We start from the raw sequence: 19392 nt of genomic DNA on the forward strand, positions 1-19392 counted from the left end.
CGTGAAGTTGGCTCTCAGCGAGAGTATATCGTATCGGCTGTTGTTTTGCTTCAGATGCTTGTCGTCTATCGATTGAATCGAAATTTTTTGGTTGGAATTTTTGCGTTGGAAATTTTTTTCAAACAAAAAAATTAAATATTCATTCAAAACGAGCGAATAAAAACTCGAAATATAAAATGTTGATGAGCAAAACACGAAAACTGAAACACAAACATTTTACCCGTTTTGACATTTGAATCAACGATTCCTATAACACAAATGGCGCTGTTGCTAGTTGTTGTCACTTTTTCACTGTCTCATTCGAATTTCATTCGTTGTTTAACATCTGAAAAAACTACATCGCATCTCGAAGCACAGCATTTGGCGAGCCTTTTTTCACACAGTTTGGAAACTGTTTTTAACGCGTGATTTTGTTAGCATTTGTTAAAGATCTTTTTAGTATTATTTTAAACGGTATTTTTGATTAGTTATTAGTTTTAATTTGAATTGAATTGAAGACGATATCGAATATGTGGAACCAGATCGGTGTTCTATCAGAAGATGAAGTGTTCAATGACACATTCTCGGTGAACACTTTGGTGCGCATCGACAATAGCGATCCAACTTCGGTAAGTGTGTTTGCAATTGCACATTCTTCATGAGTTTTTTTTTCTCGCATCCACCGTTTTGGTTCGATTGACTTATCACAATTTGGGATTCACAAATCAATTAGATCGATCATGATCCGAGATTACGGGCCACCTATCGCAATGAGCATGTTGTCGTTGCCATCGATAAAATATTGCATTTGTTGGAAAAGGATTTGATTAGCGGCCGAAGCCAGAATACAAAAGTCATTGCATTTCCGTGCGACATCGATTGTTTGACGATTTCATCGGATGGTGCGCTGATAATATGCGGCCTATCGGATGGAAGTATAGTCGGTTTGGCGTTGGCCAGCATGGATAAGGGACCTGTATTCAACACGTAAGCATTCAATAAACAATTTATTTTTCGAACCAAAAATGTTGTCTTTTCTTCACGTTTAGCCAAATCAATAAGCAAAATGTAGATGAATCGTTCAATACACCACGGCGCACATTCGTTGATGTTATCGAATACTATTCGACATACTACTTTTGCTGTACAAATGGTGTCGTTTATAAGTAAGTCGAAATTTACCAAAATCGTTGACAAATTTTATGCAAAATCACATGCAATAAATTAATAAAATTCATTCAATTTGAACAAAATGCCAGGCTTCATGGAATCGACAACTTAGTAAAACCAGAACCAAATGTGGGTTTTGATGAAACAATTAGCAATAATATCACGTTGGATATAGCCAACGCAAAGCGTACGAATGTCGTTGTTTCGTCATACACAATAACAACCTACGAAGGTCATCCGATGCACGTTTACTCTGGTGAAGACCACATTTTCATGAAATCTCACGGAGTTGAGCATCGAATCAAATTGAATGGCGTCAAGCAATTACAAAGTGATAACACTTTGACGTGAGTTCAACTTTGTTTTGTTTGTTTTTTGCCAATGTGAAAAAAGTAGTCAAACTTTCATTTATCCTCTTCGAATCTAGGTTTGCGTTAACAGAAAGTGGAGCTATGTTCGAATTGTGTCCATACACAGGTCTGGTGAATCCCATTGAATCAATCGAAAAAGTTCAAGACCTCATCATGACGGCCACTAATGATGATGGTATCGAAATACTTGCATTAACCGCAGATCGATCAGAATCGACATTTTTGAAGGTTTTTGATTTTCCAAGTGAGTTCAAATGAATCATTTTGTATCCATTGAATGGAATGCATTCCTGGAACAATTGAACTATTTGAAAAAAAATTTAACATTCAAATCATTTACCATTGCAGATATGAATTGCAAGTGTTCGTTGCCTGTATCCAATCAGGTCTGGTTGATAGATCAACCAAAAGCATCCGCAAGTATCTTTTACTTCGGCGGAAATCGATCAACGCCGTCAAAATATGTCGAAAGTATCCACTTGAATATGGTATCCGAGTCACAGCCCGAAAAACGTCTTCACACTCTTTTGACCAAGGGCATGTTGGTTGAAGCTGAAGATTTGGCAAGGAAATTCAACTTGGACCCGCAACCAATCTATGAAGTGAAAGCCAAGCGAATCCTGCAAGAAATGGGTTCAATCAATCAAGTAAGCTCATGTCTATTTCAATAAATTCATTCAAAAACTTCTTATTCATCCATTCATTTCGAGCAAATACTAAAAGCATTTCCATTTCAGAATGATGTTGAAACATTGCAAAAACGTCTTGATGATTTGATTGGAGTGGCCAAGAAAATCACAAACACTGAATTCCTTCTACAGCTACGCAACTTGGAAATGCCCGATCGAAAGGTTATGAAGAAACTCTTGGAGTTTTTGACCAAAGCCATCAAGTTTGATGTAAGTGATCGAGGAGAGACTCAATTTTTCTGTACTCAACTTACTATTTTCAATTCAAATCACACAGAATCACCCGAAAATCGGCGAGGAGATCAAAGAGCAACTGCTGCGATTGAACACTCTACAGTTGATTGACCCGAATGAATGCATGATGCAATGGCAAAAGTTCGTTCAGCATCAAAATTTAGGGAATTATTGCTTGAAATACATGGAAACGGTAAAGATTGAAATCAGAATATGGACCAATAAGGAACCAAATCCTAATATGCCGATTTAAAATTAATTGTTTTTCATCAAAATTTAAAGAATATTTCAGCCGCGTGTTTAATTTTGAAACAGCATGCATGTTGCATCATTCCACATTTAAAGCACGAAACGGCTCTCAAAATGCTGAGAGAAATCCCGAAGGAAATCGAACCATTCGGCATAATTCAGTGGATGCGTCATTTTTTCCCACTAGTTGCAGAAGAATTGCCGGAAACAATGCCGAAAATCATCGATTGGGTCATAGCGAAAACAGTATCCTACGAGCGTTCAAACGATTGGCCAGCCATTGGCATTGAATTTGGCAAAAAAATGTTGGACATATGCAAGAGCGTTAAGTTCACATTTGCGTAAGTGATTTTTATGTTTTCCCTTTTTGTCTATCTCGTTAGAGAGAGAGATTTCTTTTGGGAGTTTCTTCAATTGACAATTCACTCAATTTTAGCGATCAACGTCGTCACTATGATCTCAGCCTGGAAAAATTGAGCACGATCATCGATGCTATGGAAGAGCTTTTGGTGCTGAAAAACCAGTACAATTTGCATGTCAATTTCGAGGAGTATCACGAAGTAAGTGGTCTGAAGTAGTTTTGTTCAAGAAAAACAGTTAATTCAAACAAAAAATGAACCAGGGAGTCATCTCCAAAACCAATCGGTAACTCAAACAAATTTCAATCTCTTTCAGAGCACGATTGAAGACTGTGCTTTCAATTTGTTGCAACGCATCAATATAAAAAATCTACCGGATCTAGTGAACAAGTTCCTGTTTGTGGTGTTCACTGAAAAGGGGGCAAAGCTTCAGAATACACTGACTCGGTAAGTGAATTGGCTGTCATTTATTTCATCCGTTCATTCCACTAACCGAAATGTCCAACATTCAGATACATCGAGCATTTAACACAGTACCGTTCAGCATTGCGAATGTGGTTGCCTCGAGCGGTGGTCTGTTTAAAATTGATCACAAATCAAGAAGTGAAATTGAGGTATGCATTGACGATAGCAAAATTGGCACCAGTTCCATGGCCCGAAGAAATGAATCCGATCATTGAGCTTCGTGCATCGTCACATGCATTTGCAAAAGAAATCGATAACGAATACAAAATGCAGCAAGTGAAAATGTTGCGTACCAAGTATGGATGGCGTGCTGATTCCAGTGGCAATCCGACGAAATTTGTACTTCGCATGATAACCCAAAACCGTGATGAATTGCTTTCGGATTTGGAGATTTTCAAGAAATTCTCCTCGGAAATAAATCCGGAAACAAATTTCTATTGTGTCTATCATTTGTCGCGTGATGGTCATATTCAAAAAGCGATACAGTATCTCAAGACACTCAGCGAAGATGAAGCTCGAACGTGTTATACGAAGATTGCCAATATCACTCCACTCATGATTGGCGATTACATGAATAAGCCCGAAACGTATGAGCATTTAATGGAGCTTCTGGTATTTGTAATGGATAAGGATATCGGTGATGAGAATAAAGAGAAAATCAAGGATCTGAAGAATTTACAGCTGCTGAAAAAGAGTGCATTGAACATGAGCCTCACATTGGAAGAGTTGGCCAATAAGGAAAAGGTCAAGGTGTACTTAGACACTGGCATCGACAAATTGCTTCAAATTCTCAAGACAAACGAGAAGAATTTGGCTGATGACATCTGGCATAATGTCAAAGTATTGGCAGCAGCGTTGAAAGTGAATAAGTTTGATATCATTTTCAAGCTGGCCATAACAATCAACAATGTCAAATTCACAACGCTGTTGGCCAAACTGTTCCGCGATGAAGACGCTGGAACCAATCAGAATTATATCAAAATGGCTGTGACTCTGATCACTCAGCAGTATCATGCATCATCATCGGAATCAGTTTGCCCGGATGAGTCAGACTCATACGCTTATCCAATGGCCTGTTTTTATGCACAAAAGGTGAAGGGAATGGACATAGTTGATGTGCAGCAGCTCATCCACTTTGCCAAAATTGGAATGAATGCATTCGAGCTCACGCAATTTCATCAGTTTCTTGATGGGAATGTTGACGACGATGACGAGGTAAGGGCAATGGATAAAATTCAAGCTCAGAAATAGCTAATTCAAAGCCAAAGTCCAAATGGAATTTCAATTCATTTTCACACATTCCTTCTGATTTCAGACAATTCAAGACGCTCTTGAGAGCCTGAACAAGCTGGAAACAACATCCACAACTCGCCGCCGTGACTCGATGTCAATATTTGAAGAAGTGAACCACGTTAATCCGATTCCTGTGGTAAAATTCAAACTGAATTCTTGTGCTTTGCATCAATTCATTTGCTTTGTTTCCTTTCAAGATTGAACATAAAAGCGCAGCAGTAATCAAGACTCTGTCACTTACGCTGCAAGCTGTGATATGTGAATTACAGCCAACGACATCGTTCTACAACTATTTCAAGGACGTTCATACTACAGATGAACCGTAAGTACAATCGAAAGAGATACCATTTTTCAAATTCTCATGTGAATCCCATGGTTAACATTGATTCCAAATCCAGTTTCGATCGCAACAAGCTACTGTCATCGTTGGAACAGTTGGTCAAAATGAAGCTGCACACAACGGTCTTCTCAATCATTCACTGTATCCGAACGCAACAAAAGTCCTCCAGCAAAAAGCTATTTAGTAGCAGTTTGGAAGATATGTACTTTCAAAAGGTGTTGAAGTCAGCATTGCATCAAAAGGAGCCGCAATTCCACTGTAAGTTCATTGTTTCATAAAAAAAAAGTTTTCATTGCAAATTCACCATTCTGTTCATTTATTCCATCATTTAGTGCTAGTCCCGATACTACGCTCCCACTCCGACCCTGAAAGAGCATTACGAATGCTATCAGACGAGCTAAAAGGTGGTCTGTCAAAAATGAACTGCCTACAATTAACCGAAAAGTATTGCGAACTCACTGGCGACGCTTTTCTGGCTAAAGCGGCCAAGGAAGCACATTTGAAATACAAGTATTACATGCAATTGCGACAGCTCGACCCGAGTATCAAAGATGATTTCCAGATCTCGTTCCCCGAACTTTTCACATCGATGAATCAGAAAATGTTTGATATTCAGTTGCTGGAGAGAATGAGCAAAGATTTCGAATGGAGCTTCCAGAAGGTGCTCGTCACACAGATTAGTACGATTCTTAGTGTGCAAGAGCTCGAGTTTGACACCCAAACCAATGAATTGGGTGAAGAAATCACTGTTGTTCACACATCAGCAGAAAAATTGCGAGCTTTGTGCGAACCGTATCTTGCACAAGTGACTGATATGAAAATGCTCGGCAATAATTTGTATGAAATCATCAACAATATCAATCCGTATTTCTATGAGCTCTTCTTGTGTGTGCTCAATATCTTATCGGAGATTCGAGAGCTTCGAGTTGAAGTGCAGCAATGGAGCCACATCTTGCTATTTCTCAAGCACAAAATGGTTAAGAAGCGTGAAAGACGGGTCGCTCAATTTGAAACCGATTGGTGGATTCGAAAACAGGGCGAATCGACGATAATGCCGAAAATATCAAAGTATCGTTTGCCATTCTTGATGGTCGTCACTGAATCGCTGCAAGATTTTCTTGGTATGTGTACTTTGATTATCACCTAATTTCGAACCGTTGGTCATCGATCTAGCGTGTGGGTCGTCATTTTGATTCAAGTCTTTCTTGCATGACCCATCTTTTCATTCTTTCTTTTCTTACTCATCTTTTTTTACCCTTTTTCCATCGAAACAGGAGACGTGGTGACAATCGAAGATTGTGTTGAATGGTTCCCGTTGATCAAGTTCAGTTCACATATGCATGGCATTGTGAATGCTGTTGAAATCGACCAGGAAAAAGATACGCTATGCATGACCGTGTTCAAAAAAGTGCTAAGCGAGCGTCAATCGAGCAATAAGGAGCATAGCGCGTGGTGCTTGCAACCGGTGAATAATGCATTCTTACAGTCGGTGATGCATGTTGTGTATCATATGAAAGATATTCATCGCATTTTATTGGTTTTGTATATGGTGTTCAGCAATGCACCAGAAGGGGCCGATCAATTGGAAGCCGCATATCAATGCTACAAGTTTGTCAAACAAAATCAAGCGGCGCTGAACGAAGTGCAACGATCGAAAGATCTTGCTCTTAAAATCAAAAGCAAGTATTCGGTGCTTAAAGTGCAACATCAACTGCACTTGTACGGCTTGTACGATGATGATTTGTCTGACTTGATTGCCAATCCACAAGAGCTCATCAAAGCACTGTACAATCGCACAAATTTGAACAACACCGATTCCAAGTGCGATGTGAACAAGGTGGCCGAAGAATTTGCCAAATTGTTTGGATTGAAATTCCATGACATTCAAACGAGTCTGCTAAAGCAATGGCTTGCAGTTGGAGCAACGAATGAAAATAACCCACTGGAGCAAACGCTGTATGATGATGAGCTCAATTCAACCGTTACACCAATGAAAGATGAAGACGAGAATGCCAATCTTTCGGTTGAAAAGTATGTCAATTTTTCTCAGTTTTTGTTAATAATCAATCGAATAGGCTAACGATTTCTCCTCATTTCAGAGCATACTACATACTCAAATCATGGGATCCAGTGGGTGCGTCACAATTTATCATCAACAATATATTCACTGGGCAGGGCGAAAGCATGAACACCAGCCGTCAGCTGCAGCTGTTCGAATGTCTCATCAAATTGGCCAACAAAGATATGAACCCAACATTCTTAGAATTTGTCGAAGAATCAAAGTACATTGCACTGAAATGTGTGCATCATTTGAAGCCGTTCGGTTATATGTTGTCGATTGAAAAGTTCCAATCGTATGATAAAATCAAAATTCTAAAGCAAATTTGGTCGTCGCATGCAACGAATCCGAAGGCATTGAGTGTCATCACGTACATCTGTTTGGGCTATAACATTTATGAGCCGAAAATTTGGAACAATGTCTTACGGCAAATGGTCGCTCTACACATGGCCGATGAGCTCAATTCGATTATCAACAAAATCTCGGTGAAGCCAGAAATCGTTCATTCGGATGGCATTGTGGCCGCCTTTAATTATTTAATTCGATTACCGTTCAAGAACATGGGCAAACTACGCACAGATGAACAAGATGAAGCGCTGTCCAAATCATTGTTCATTCTTCAATCGTGTCCAGTCAAACACAAGCTCAATTTCGTCGATTTGGTCGAAACGTGCATCGCAATGAAGCAGTTCCATTTCGGAGCCGTGATTCTAGCTCTGTCCAGAGACGAGCTCAAACCACAAATCAAAAAGGTAAAGTGCAAAGCAATCATTTGATGCTTCGAGCGGAAGGTTGCAAATCGTTATCATATTCTAAAAGCAATTTTGTTCGTTCCATTTCACAGCTGCTGATGTCACATCGCCACGAGACACTGAAGGAAGCGATCATCAATTTGGAAGAGTACGATATCTTTCCATTTGTCACAGTGCAGGCTGTAAAAATGCTAGAGCTATAATGAAAGAGCATCCTGTCGGAGAAAATTGTTGCAATTTTGCAAATATCAAAACTCAGTCGAATTGTGTTAGATTTTGAACATTTATTAAGTTTTATTTTAAGTATTCGAGCAAGTCTCGACAACTGTGAATATCGCATTGCTACAACTAAAATAAGTTTTCGAGATGAAAATGTTCCCACTTGACATCGCATAATAATGCAACGATATCTGAATCATTGGAAGTCTCACCATGCACGATGACCTAAAGATCAGATATTCGGTATTTTTTTGCATTTGTTGTTATGTTGCGAATGTTTGTTTATGTTCAGTAGATTGAGCTAGAACAGAAATTGAATGACAAGTATGAAGACTATCAAGTTGTTCATCATCAATTGAAACTAGCCTAAGCATTGTAAGTCTCGAATTGATGAGATTCGACCGTTTGATTAGAATCAAAATCGGTATTAATACAAATGATCTCGATTAGAATCGTTCATTTCGAAATATGCATTGAATTAATTGTATTTTTATATAAGGCACATGAATCATACAGTTTAGGCACAATGAATTCAATACAAAATAAACATTGTTAAAGATAAATCATACAAAAGAGAAAAATACGGATATTATTCAATTAAAATAAAATAATAAACAAAAATTTAAATATCCAAGTGACTATGGTCTTGTTAATTTCATGTTTTGGTTAAGGTTAATAATTGGTTTTTCGGATACAACAATGTTCCCATTGGCCATAAATACGACTACAGAAAATTCGTTGGCTTCATCTTCATTTTGGCAGTAATGGATTCGGAGTTTTTCTCGTTCTTTCTTCGTGAAGATGGGTGTTTTATTCCAGGTGGAAGTTTAAAAAAAACAAATGTTGGGCTTTTTATGTTGGCTTCTTCATGGTGTTTTCATGTGATATTCTTAATCGGCGACGGAGCTCAGTTGGGAACTTCTCGTAGCATTTCTTGCAAACGGGCTTCTCGTCATATTCGTAGAATTTGGACTTTTGCGTCATTTTAGTGTCGCAAACGGAGCATGAGAAATGATGCACACACCAGGCCTTGTTCAAAGCGGTGAAAACTACGGATAAAGGAGAAACAACACGAATTTCGTAGGAAAAATCCAGTAATTTTGTATATGTTGTCTAGTCAACCTACCATCACCACCGATGACTTGATTGCAAACGAAGCACAAGTTGCCGAACAGTTGATGGTAATGCGTTTCACAGTAGGCTAAGCCACGTTTCTCGTAGTGCCGATGCCCTAAGAATGGTTTTTCACACTTGGCACACACAAAATGCTCGACGTGCCAATTTTTCCCGAGGGCGGTAACAACACGCTCTTCGATCGGACGACGACAAGCACCACAGATTGGGATACCCATTTTATCGTGGCAACGCAAGCAATACAACTCATTCATGTCATTGGCTGCAAAACCTGGACGACTTTTCACTTCACGAGCCGTCGAATCCAATTCACAGTTGCACGACGTACAATTAAAATGGTAGCCGTGGTAGACTTCACCACGGAATCGAAGTGGTGGACCATCAATAATGCCACTAGAATGGGAAGAAACCGAAATTCTTTGTTAGTATCATTTCAATATTTCAATGAAATAGTCAATTGAAAAGAGTCAAACAACTCACTGGCATTTATGGCAAATGTATTTTCCAAGTTCGCCTGCCTTTTCTCTGGCATTGCAATCGTGGCACAAAGCGCGATTCTATATGGATAAGCATAAAAATATTGTGTTATTGACAAAAAAAACTTCTTTCTTAGAGAATTCTAACAAAAACTAAGAAAAAACCGGATTGCAAAGAGTTTTAAACTTGGATTTCAAAAACAACTCACTTGATTACGAATAAATCCACAATCGGCCAGTTCTTTGTGGCAAGATTCACAACAGAAGCACTGTGGATGCCAGCTGGCGGCCATAGCCTTTATAACGCGTCCAATGACGAATTCACCGCATTTGTTGCAACACGGAGCAAAAAGAACATGAAAATCACGTTCACAATACTTGCGACCTTCGAATTCATAGAAGATGCCATCCTGGAAGGCACGAAAGCACTGAGCACAACTGTGTTTTAAAGTAAAATGATAGAATCAACGTTATTTTATGGAAAAGGGAATTCTACTGAAATTCATGTACTGAAAATAAGTTCACGAAGTGAAAAAAAAACAATTAATGGAAAAAGCTTCAATGATATTGGTTACCACATATTTCAACTTACACAAAACACTGCGTATGCCAAAGTTCCCCATTTGAATTGACAATTTTCTCGTGCACTTCGAATCCTTCTTCGCAGCGCGAGCAAATCATATTGCCCAAGGCGTTAGCAGCCATGACGGTACTGTTGAAAAAATATAAATTAGTATTCCGAGAAAAAAATGCATTTTTATCACAAAAATCCATTAAAAATGAAACATGTTATCACGTTAATGAATGTTATTCAAAAACAAAACAAAGATATTTGATGAAACCAACTATTTAGTAGAGTGAAACTCCATATTTCTGCCAATATGTAATACAAAACGGAAGGTATTTTTGTGTCTATGGTATAGGTAGTAGTCGTTTTATGTCAACGAACCGACTGACAACACATGACTGAATTTCACGAATGGTTAGTCAAATACAGAAGCCACTACATTGCTAAATTTGATGACTAAAACATATTTTAGTGGGAATCATAATAACTTCCAGATTGGCTAATATCGGTTTACACGTCGAAAAAAAAACGATAAATGAATTGTAATCAAAACTGGATGGAAACACGTTCTAGTCTTTGATTGCAAGCAACAAACGGGGATTGAATATCGAGGAAATATATCCGAGAAATAAATATCAATATCGTAGAGTGAAAGATCGTTGCTCATATTTGAGCATATTATTCGACGAAGCAAGTGTAATACATCAAAGAGCGATGTTTTGAGAGAGCGCACCTTACTAACAACAACATGTTCATTTATTTTTGAAATGTCTGCTTAAAAATAGATCAACATCGTTGTCGTCGGTGATCGTTGCTCTAACCGCGCGATACCGGATAACTACGTATTCGAATCAGTGTTTTTTTTAATGCCGCTTTAGTTATACTATGTTCCATTTTGGGGCGCCGCAATGCGCACAAATATACATTTATGAAACATCGGTGACATAGATTCGATAAAGTTGTATACACAGTGTTTGCTTACAGCTTGTGGGTTGAGCGTTTGTATTTGTAATTTGTAGCGGATTAATGTTGCCGTTCATTTTTTGTAGACGACTAAACCGTACGATTTTTCATTGAGCAAACAACATCTGTTAAATTAAGACGGAGAAAGAGAGATTTTTCGTCTGCATTTTAATGTGATGCATAGACAAGAATGCACAAAAACAAAGCATGGTTGGTATTCATCAACATTTGTATACACTTTTTTTCAGAGCCCAATTATGTCTGAGATAAAACTGAAATTTCCCATTATAAAATTTTTCCATAGAAAAGCTGGAATTGGTTCGTCTAGTATTAAAGTTGATTCAAGTCAAAACAGATATTTAATCAACTATAAAAATGGGAATGTCTCAAGTTGAGTATTTCTCATATGTTGATAACGCAAAAATGTATGTCTGATTTTAGAATAATTTTCCAAGAATCGTCAACCGACAATTCAAACCAAAGCACTTTTCTGAGCTCTCAACGTATGATAATCGAAATCGATGATCTTTGACATAGAAACTTCTTTGAATTGTACAAGGTATAATTTCTAATCGATAACACCAAGCGCAGAGATGCAGCTATATATAAGACCGTGCAACGGTGCGCAGATGCAGTCCGCGTTGTGATCATTTCGAATTGAAGTTACAGAAACATCGAAAATGGTGCAAAATATCAAACAAATCCAAGCAATAGTCGTATTATTTGTTGTGTCATTGACGAATTGTCAAAATAGATATAACTGCGTTGATGTCGGCTGTGGAAAAGAATGTGACAAAAGTACCAAATATTTTGTGAGAGAAGATTTCTGAAGTAGCTATGAATAAGTCACGTTATGAACAGATATGACGGGGAATATTTTAATAATTCGCAAAAAACCTTATTTATGCCTGTTTAAAGACCATTTTATTGTATAGAATTAAGTCTCTTAGTTTCGATCAGATATTCCAAATCAATCACATTTCTAGTCAGTCTATGAAAATGTGAAACATTTTGTTACGTAGAATAAAATGTTGGAACAGTGGAATTGAATTTCGATTCGTTGAAATAGATTTTTGTTTTTCTTATTGAAAAAAATTTTTTTTCTTCATTTTCAGCTTGTTTTATGTATGTATCGTTATTATCCACATTTCAGTCAGTTTAAAGCACGGTTGATATTTCGATCTGTTCAGAATTCGTTGTTTATTCACAATACGAACTGCCGTATATTTAGTAACAGCGAATCGCTACTACCGTTCATCGTATTGATGTTTAACAGATGGCTTTTGCTGAATGAAACCTCACACGCATCCAAACAATTCACAATAACAACCACACAAACAACCGTTCGGCTGGTTGCAGTACACATTCATTGACAAAACATAGAAACCATTTGATCGATGTTGCACGTTCAAAGCAGAATATATCCGTTTTGTGATCGCACAAGATCCTCTTTTTCGATCTATCATTGAATTTTCACTGCTCACTATACACAATTCACATTTGGTTAGGCGTTTTTTTAGTCAGATGGTTAGCAAAAACGGCACAATGCGAACATTTGGTGATGTGATACTCCGAAATTAATACGTTAATGTTTACAGTTCGAGTTAATTTTGGTGTAGGAAATATAAAAACCCACTCAGTAATTACAATTTTGATTGAAAGAGGTTCTTATTAGAGCGACTCATAATTACAAAATATTTTGAAAACACTTTTGTTCGGAAAATTGTGTGAAATTTGTAGAAAATATTGGGATTAGATCTTTGGCCAAAAAAAAAATGAGTAATTTGGTTATTGTGTAGAAAAGAAAATGGAGTGAAAGAGATCAATTTAATCGTGTTTAGCCAAAATCGGGAATGATTGAAATTATAAACGAAAAACCATGTTTAGGGAACTAATAATGACTATGTAATAGTCTCATCTCTGAACTGCTTACCCAACGATCGGGGGCATGGCGATTTATGATGATTGATCTTTTTTCTATTTTCCTCTGAAGAATAAACAAAAATTCGATTATTTATTTATTCAGAGATTGTTCCGTATGTCAATGGAAAAACGTTATCAATAAACTTTCACTGAAATTTATCCATTTTGGCCAATATGTTTAAAATAGAACTGAACAAATTTAGGACAGCAGATGAACTTGGAAACATTGAGATTTTGCTTCTTTTTTTTTCTCTCTTCACAAATATGTATAGTAAGTTGTTGTTGCTTTTGTGAAAACATCGATCATTCAGAGAAATTCACCGTAAAATCACTATCGAAAACGTTGTTTTTTATTTACCTTTTGAAAATTGTTTAAAAAAATGTGTAAAAACCAAAAAATGCACTGAAAAATACACTAATCAAACAACATATTTACAAGATAAAAATGCGACTCTTCTTTTTCTTTCTCTTTAAAAACTGAGAATTACTTCATAAGTCACACATACATTGTGCTGTAAACTCATCCCACACCCAATACAAATAGCATTGCTATTCACATACATACGTATGCTTATATGCTTGAGTGTGTGTTGCTCATACGCTGCGGCGGCTGCTGCTGAACGACGGCATTGTTTATTACACACGGTTGAAGTATGTATGTTAAGTGGCGTCCACATTCGTATGTTTGTTGTTTGATGCGGGCCCAACGAAATAAGAAGAAGAGCAAACCAGAGCGAGTCAAATGTGAAAATGTTTATATTTTGATTCGAAAATTTATTGCTTTAATATAATTAACATTGAGTCACATTTTACATTTAAATTTTCTTGTTTATCGGTAAAATTACGCACTTCAAAAAATGGCCCTATTTAAATATCTGTTGTGGTTTGTTGATGATGATAAAATGTAAATGTCCTTGATTTTTTTGTAATAACTTTCGAATTAACTTTCTTCGAATTAATCAGTCCTATGCTACATTTTTATTCTAGAATTAGAAACTCTAATTTCAATTAAATACAATTACTCTTTTTTATAAGGGAGACAATTCCAAAAAGGTATGTTCAATCAACGTGTGTGTATGAGTTTATCCTCTTTTGTTGCGCTTTTTTATGTATCAAAATGGTCAAATTTATCGCGTTTCTGGCTTGAATTTTGGCGGATTGAATGAATATGGTTTCTTTTCTTTTTTTGATTTCTTCTTTTTCGATCCAGATCCCGATTGGAAGTCATGCCAACTGTTCACACGGCTTTGTCGAGACTCTTCGAAATTCTTTTGCCATTCATTGTCAGCCTTTGAACGCTCTTCTTCCTCGATTTCAGTCTCTCTTTTTCGCTTTCTTTCTTCCATGTCACGCGTTTCCAACTGCTGACGACGACGTTCCATATCGGCAAAAAGCTGCAACAAGATAAAAGAGTGAAACAAATTAACGAATTGAGCTCAGTTTAACCCATTTAAGGGCAAGTCAAAGCAAAAAAGTAAACACAAAACATAGAATTGAGTTTAAAAAAATCAAAGATTTCAGCAGCTTACCTTCATAACCATTACATAAACGGCGTGTTTGTACTTGTCTGCATCATCTTCTGGGATAGGTTCATTGGTTTTGCCTTCCTTTTTCAGCTTTTTACGCTTCTCTGAAATCTAAATCCAAACATAATCATTACCATTGATGCCAAATTCGAACCAAAAATACTCAAACATTGAACACTCACCATGTGGTCTGTGCGATCTTTAGCCTCTTCGTAGATATCCAAGCATTTTTTGCGTGTAACTTCATTCTCCAGTGTTTTCCATGCTTTGTTCACTGCTTCAAAGGCCAATTGAGCACGTTCTTGATTCTCTTGATTCTTATCTGGATGCACTAAGAACGATAGACTACGGTATTTCTTTTTGATTTGATCCACAGTCAATTCTGGTTCGACTTGAAGTACTTCGAATGGATTTAAATTGAAATAGGTTGATCCAGGACGTAATAAACGGTTGATTTGTTGCTCAGACGTTAAAACTGAATCGCGGGCTTCAATTTTCTTTACCTAAAATCATTTGCAAACGTAGGGAGTACGATTTACTACCGAAATGCACCATGCAAATGTGAATTAAACCTTACCTCCTGATAGTAATTATCAAATGACTCCGAGCCCGAAGCACCTTCTCCCGACATTTTCCCGTATTTTTCGTTTCAATGTTCGACCTAATGTTAATGTTTATTACAATTTTTGGCTCGTTTGGAAGCACAAACAACGCCGAACAATGAGATTAGCACCAAACTATAATTTCACTGACAAGAGTGAGTGACAGTTTACCATACATTTTTGCCGAACAGTTGTTACACCTTCATTCAGTTGAACAAACCAAAACAATTGACGCAGAATCAGCTGTCAAAACATTGTGTTTATATTTCAATAAGTCGGAATTTGGTTTGTTTTTTTCTTTCTTTCTCTTTGAAATTATCTGCTCAAAATGTTGCAATTCCACTGACGAAAATGTGCTCGCGATATGCGGAAACGCAATGTTGTGTATGCTGTCGGTTTTTGGATCAGTCGAGTAGTCGGATAATTGTTGAGATTTGTGGTCATCAAAAGTGTCGGGAATGTTTTATCAAAGAGGAAGACGGGTGCTCGATTTGTGCACGAAACAAAGGAAGAGAATGTCCTAGTGAAATTGATAGACGATCCAATGGTCATGAAAGTAGTTTTGAGGTGATTCCGTCGAGTAGCGAAAGTGTCAAAGTTTTGAATGCGGGCAGAGCTGGCGAAGCACCTTTTGCTGGCGAAATCAACGAAGATGTATCACATATTATTACGATGAATGAAAATGGTGACGAGGTTCGGTACAAGTGCACAATTTGCCAGAAAAGTTTCAAGAGTAGGAACAATCGCAAATATCATGTGTTCTGCGATAAAACACGCTCCAAACCATTCCAATGCAATCAATGTGACAAACAGTTTATTACCCTCGCTCATATGAACTATCACCAAAGCACACATAACACCGACAAACAATTCGCATGCCCACACTGTCAGAAGATTTATTCGGGACCAATCGCACTAAAAAAACATATGAAGAAACATCAAAGTGAGCGGATCTCTTGATTAAACTTCAGAAATTACTTCTTCATTACTAGAGATGATTCCATGAATTTTTAAATACTTCTTGAACCATCTTTTTACTGTTTCAGATGATTTCAAGTACCAATGTTCACAATGTGATGAAAAATTTCTTTATAAGGAGCAGCTTAATATTCACCAGAACCGACACAACAACGTGTTTCACAAGTGTTCAGAATGTGGGAAACGCTTTTTGGTCAAATCAAATCTGACCAAACACATTCAAAGCCATTCGGGTTGGTATATCACTTAATCTATGAAATATGTATGATATGTATCCATTCGAAGAGCCTATTTTGGGAGAGTTCTTGTGGATAACCAATGGCGGTGTTAGGAACGTGTGATTAATGTGCATATCTTGTGGTTAGGTGGTCATTTTTGTACACAAGTATTGAAGTAGTTCATATTGATGGCAGCACTCAGAAAATACCAGTGGAAAATGAACTCGATAGAATATTCCATTTTTTCAACTTCATTTGAAGCAATTTCGAACAGTTACAACTATGCAAAAGTTTCTGTGAAAAAGTTTTTCTTTTTATTATAAAGTTGTATAGATTTTTCGATTCAAAGAAAAAAAAATGTGGTTTCAAGATTGATTTATTATCAGAATGAAAATAAACAAGATCAAGTCGTTAATTGACCTCACTGTGATGATTTCATTTGAAGCTATAGCCTTTGGGAAAGGATTTTTGTTAGATTCGGTTAAAATTTGATAAAAAATATTTTCAAACAGTTTTTTTCGTGTTGTAAGTGTCAATAGATGTACTTCCTATTCATTATATCTCAGGTACAGATTTCATCGAAGAGAGAATGTCCCTTTATTATTTTGTTCTGTAGAGTTTAAGTTCTTCTATCAATTTAGTCTTCCTGTGAAATTATCAAGTTTGTTTCATTCAATTCACATTCAACAACACATTATTATCCTAGGGGAAAATATCAATTGGTCGTACGCTATTATCTATGTTATTGGCTTTTCATCGCTATTCATCGGTATATCGGTGTGAATTGGTGAAATAAATTGAATATTCGTGTCAATCGTGTACATTTAATGTGAATTCAACATAAAAATATAGAACAATAGAGACCGTGGGTAGCTTACCATTTCTTTACATTTTCTGGACATCCCCAACGTCGCGGCCATTCACCCTTTTGCGGTGTCGAAAAAACATACACTTAAGTTCACAAAATAAATCATTCCTTTTTCCATCCACACAGGCCTCAACCGAAAAGTCTGTCCAATATGCAAGAATTCGTTTAGCGGAAACAGTGCCTTAAAAACCCATATGCTGACGGTACATAGTAAATCGAAACCGTATCAGTGTGAGAAATGCTCCAAAAAATTCATCGACCAGCGAACGCTCGAACGACATTGGAAAACGCATTTAGGTGAGTAATCAGCAAGGGAAAAAATGCATTCGTTTGTAATTGCAGCCAATTTTCGTCTGGAAAACACTTTCCATCATAAATTTCGATTCATGTTTTTCTCTCCTTCGTTTCATTCATACAAATTGGCGTCCATTTACAGTCAAAACACATAAAAAATTCACAAAATTCACACCGAATTTTTTTCGTTCCATTCCACAGACAATCTATTTTACGAATGCACGCTATGTTCGGCGAAGAGTGGCAGAAAGGATAACATTCGTCGACACGTACGGAATTTGCATTCCGAGTCTGACGAAGAGCTACAGCTAATTTTAGACAAGATTTTCGATAATTTTGAAAAGAGGAAAACCAACTCAATAGCTTGTTCGAATGTGGTGAGAGAGGAGAAGACTGAGAAATCAAGAGCAGCTATGAACACCGACCAATCTGTAAATGTGGCAGCTTGTGTACAAGAATTGAATGAAGTGAGAAAATCGGTTGAAGAGGAGCCAATCAAGCCATTGAGTGTTGTAAGGAATATTGCGACATCGGTCATCAAATTTGTGGGCCGATCGCAGGATGTGTCAGTGCAAAAGGGAGAAGAAAAGAGTGCAAAACAAGCTGAAATCGTCGATAAACCTGAACCAATTCAGGTTGAAGAATCACTTGAGGTGGTACATGGACAGTTAAGTTCAACGGCAACTGAACCAGATCCAATTGCAGAAATCGGCGTCAATTTACCATCACTTGAGCCATTGAACTTTGATGCATTCCCGAACATTGCACCGTTGCCCTTGATCAATACCAATACCAATTTAACGGTTTATCGCCAGCTTTTGTCACCATATCTTAAAAAGCAACCAGATTCAAGCAACGCCAGCACAAATGATGATGCTTCGATGCAGCCCAGGAGATCACCGAAGAAAAATTACAAGCCAAGCTCAACACCCACCATGGTCATTGATCGACCACCGAAAAAAATGATCGAAAAATATGAATTTTATCGCAGATAAGATTTTATCAAGAAATGTGTCTGTTTACAGTGAACATTTGAAATTAAATGGATTTTTTTGAAGCTGAAAACCTTCGGTCTTGTTTATTTGTTGAATGAAGTAATTTTCTAATAAATTTTGAAATACGTGAACTTGACACTGAACGTAAGTATATTAAACACCAGACTAAACATATACACACGATTGCAGTGTTATAATGAAATTTAAGTTGATAGACTGTAAATAAAATTCGCCAGAGGTAATCTCATGAACGTTTTTAATCAAATCGATTTCTTGTTTTATTGCTAATTTTAAATGTATAATTTTGTTGAAAAATGATTAGAAATTATCAATTAAAAACATTCTGCGGAATAATGATTCAATAGATTGAATCACTATACAGAAAAATACTTGTACAAACCTGTCTGGGATTTCAATTCACATTCAATTTTTTCAATTTTTTCAATTGCGTAGAATAAAAAGCTGTGTTCAGTACTGGCGATTCTGTTTGAGCGAATCGTGAGCAAAGAAAGATTTAAAAAAAACCTACAAACCTAATCGAAATAAATCATCACAGTATGTCACTTTTCAGTTCAACGCGTCGCACCAGAATATGATAATCATCTATTGTATCATTCAAGCTCTTCGGAACAGTTTAATATTTATACATACTCACTGTACGCAAACCG

At 37.0% G+C, this 19392-nt stretch overlaps 4 protein-coding genes across 6 annotated transcripts; 2 read left to right on the forward strand and 2 right to left on the reverse strand.

Annotated features, from left to right (window-relative positions):
* The first annotated feature begins 4 nt into the window (after window positions 1-4).
* LOC129569537 (uncharacterized) lies at window positions 5-8813 on the forward strand. Its single transcript, XM_055448420.1, has 19 exons — window positions 5-608; window positions 713-966; window positions 1029-1145; window positions 1239-1496; window positions 1577-1764; window positions 1869-2167; window positions 2258-2419; window positions 2487-2636; window positions 2726-3033; window positions 3129-3252; window positions 3368-3498; window positions 3564-4731; window positions 4832-4945; window positions 5007-5131; window positions 5208-5407; window positions 5482-6270; window positions 6424-7180; window positions 7249-7960; window positions 8053-8813. The coding sequence occupies exons 1-19, from the start codon at window positions 510-512 to the stop codon at window positions 8161-8163; spliced, it is 6066 nt and encodes a 2021-aa protein (XP_055304395.1). The 5' UTR covers window positions 5-509; the 3' UTR covers window positions 8164-8813.
* On the reverse strand, window positions 6423-13736 carry LOC129569543 (LIM and senescent cell antigen-like-containing domain protein 1). Of its 3 annotated transcripts, XM_055448458.1 has the most exons (7): window positions 13602-13736; window positions 13254-13307; window positions 10382-10501; window positions 9999-10227; window positions 9794-9870; window positions 9306-9706; window positions 6423-9228 (listed from the first exon to the last, which is right to left on the reverse strand). In XM_055448458.1, the coding sequence occupies exons 2-7, from the start codon at window positions 13268-13270 to the stop codon at window positions 9032-9034; spliced, it is 1041 nt and encodes a 346-aa protein (XP_055304433.1). In that variant the 5' UTR covers window positions 13271-13307; window positions 13602-13736; the 3' UTR covers window positions 6423-9031. The 3 variants fall into 3 exon arrangements, with proteins under 3 accessions (XP_055304433.1, XP_055304434.1, XP_055304432.1); XM_055448459.1 differs by lacking the exon at window positions 13254-13307 and having other exon boundaries at window positions 8225-9228; window positions 13602-13726; XM_055448457.1 differs by lacking the exons at window positions 13254-13307; window positions 13602-13736 and adding an exon at window positions 10636-11396 and having other exon boundaries at window positions 8225-9228.
* Window positions 13737-13996: 260 nt separating this feature from the next.
* On the reverse strand, window positions 13997-15484 carry LOC129569547 (dnaJ homolog subfamily C member 8). Its single transcript, XM_055448464.1, has 4 exons — window positions 15347-15484; window positions 14952-15272; window positions 14773-14880; window positions 13997-14637 (listed from the first exon to the last, which is right to left on the reverse strand). Exons 1-4 carry the CDS (start codon window positions 15398-15400, stop codon window positions 14371-14373), a joined length of 750 nt encoding a protein of 249 aa, XP_055304439.1. The 5' UTR covers window positions 15401-15484; the 3' UTR covers window positions 13997-14370.
* A 238-nt stretch (window positions 15485-15722) lies between these two features.
* LOC129569539 (zinc finger protein 25-like) lies at window positions 15723-18794 on the forward strand. Its single transcript, XM_055448453.1, has 4 exons — window positions 15723-16314; window positions 16418-16582; window positions 17562-17732; window positions 17931-18794. Exons 1-4 carry the CDS (start codon window positions 15723-15725, stop codon window positions 18722-18724), a joined length of 1722 nt encoding a protein of 573 aa, XP_055304428.1. The 3' UTR covers window positions 18725-18794.
* Window positions 18795-19392: the final 598 nt, after the last annotated feature.

This window comes from Sitodiplosis mosellana, unplaced genomic scaffold, assembly GCF_009176505.1.
Source record: "Sitodiplosis mosellana isolate CC-2019 unplaced genomic scaffold, AAFC_SMos_1.0 Smas_scaffold_38, whole genome shotgun sequence".
Classification (NCBI taxonomy): Eukaryota; Metazoa; Arthropoda; class Insecta; order Diptera; family Cecidomyiidae; genus Sitodiplosis; species Sitodiplosis mosellana.

What these genes read in the sequence shown, in the direction of transcription:
- LOC129569539 (XM_055448453.1), top strand. Translation starts at nt 15,723, where the DNA reads ATGTGCTCGCGATATGCGGAAACGCAATGTTGTGTATGCTGTCGGTTT. An exon ending in ACATATGAAGAAACATCAAA is followed by an intron (nt 16,315 to 16,417) that starts GTGAGCGGATCT and finishes TTACTGTTTCAG; the next exon opens with ATGATTTCAAGTACCAATGT. An exon ending in ACACATTCAAAGCCATTCGG is followed by an intron (nt 16,583 to 17,561) that starts GTTGGTATATCA and finishes CCATCCACACAG; the next exon opens with GCCTCAACCGAAAAGTCTGT.
- LOC129569543 (XM_055448457.1), bottom strand. Translation starts at nt 10,658, where the DNA reads ATGGAGTTTCACTCTACTAAATA. An exon ending in GAGTTTCACTCTACTAAATA is followed by an intron (nt 10,502 to 10,635) that starts GTTGGTTTCATC and finishes TTTTTTCAACAG; the next exon opens with TACCGTCATGGCTGCTAACG. An exon ending in TCAAGTCATCGGTGGTGATG is followed by an intron (nt 9,229 to 9,305) that starts GTAGGTTGACTA and finishes CTTTATCCGTAG; the next exon opens with TTTTCACCGCTTTGAACAAG.
- LOC129569547 (XM_055448464.1), bottom strand. Translation starts at nt 15,400, where the DNA reads ATGTCGGGAGAAGGTGCTTCGGGCTCGGAGTCATTTGATAATTACTAT. An exon ending in TTGATAATTACTATCAGGAG is followed by an intron (nt 15,273 to 15,346) that starts GTAAGGTTTAAT and finishes AAATGATTTTAG; the next exon opens with GTAAAGAAAATTGAAGCCCG. An exon ending in AAGATCGCACAGACCACATG is followed by an intron (nt 14,881 to 14,951) that starts GTGAGTGTTCAA and finishes GTTTGGATTTAG; the next exon opens with ATTTCAGAGAAGCGTAAAAA.
- LOC129569537 (XM_055448420.1), top strand. Translation starts at nt 510, where the DNA reads ATGTGGAACCAGATCGGTGTTCTATCAGAAGATGAAGTGTTCAATGAC. An exon ending in GAAGGTTTTTGATTTTCCAA is followed by an intron (nt 1,765 to 1,868) that starts GTGAGTTCAAAT and finishes TTACCATTGCAG; the next exon opens with ATATGAATTGCAAGTGTTCG. An exon ending in GCTTGAAATACATGGAAACG is followed by an intron (nt 2,637 to 2,725) that starts GTAAAGATTGAA and finishes CAAAATTTAAAG; the next exon opens with AATATTTCAGCCGCGTGTTT.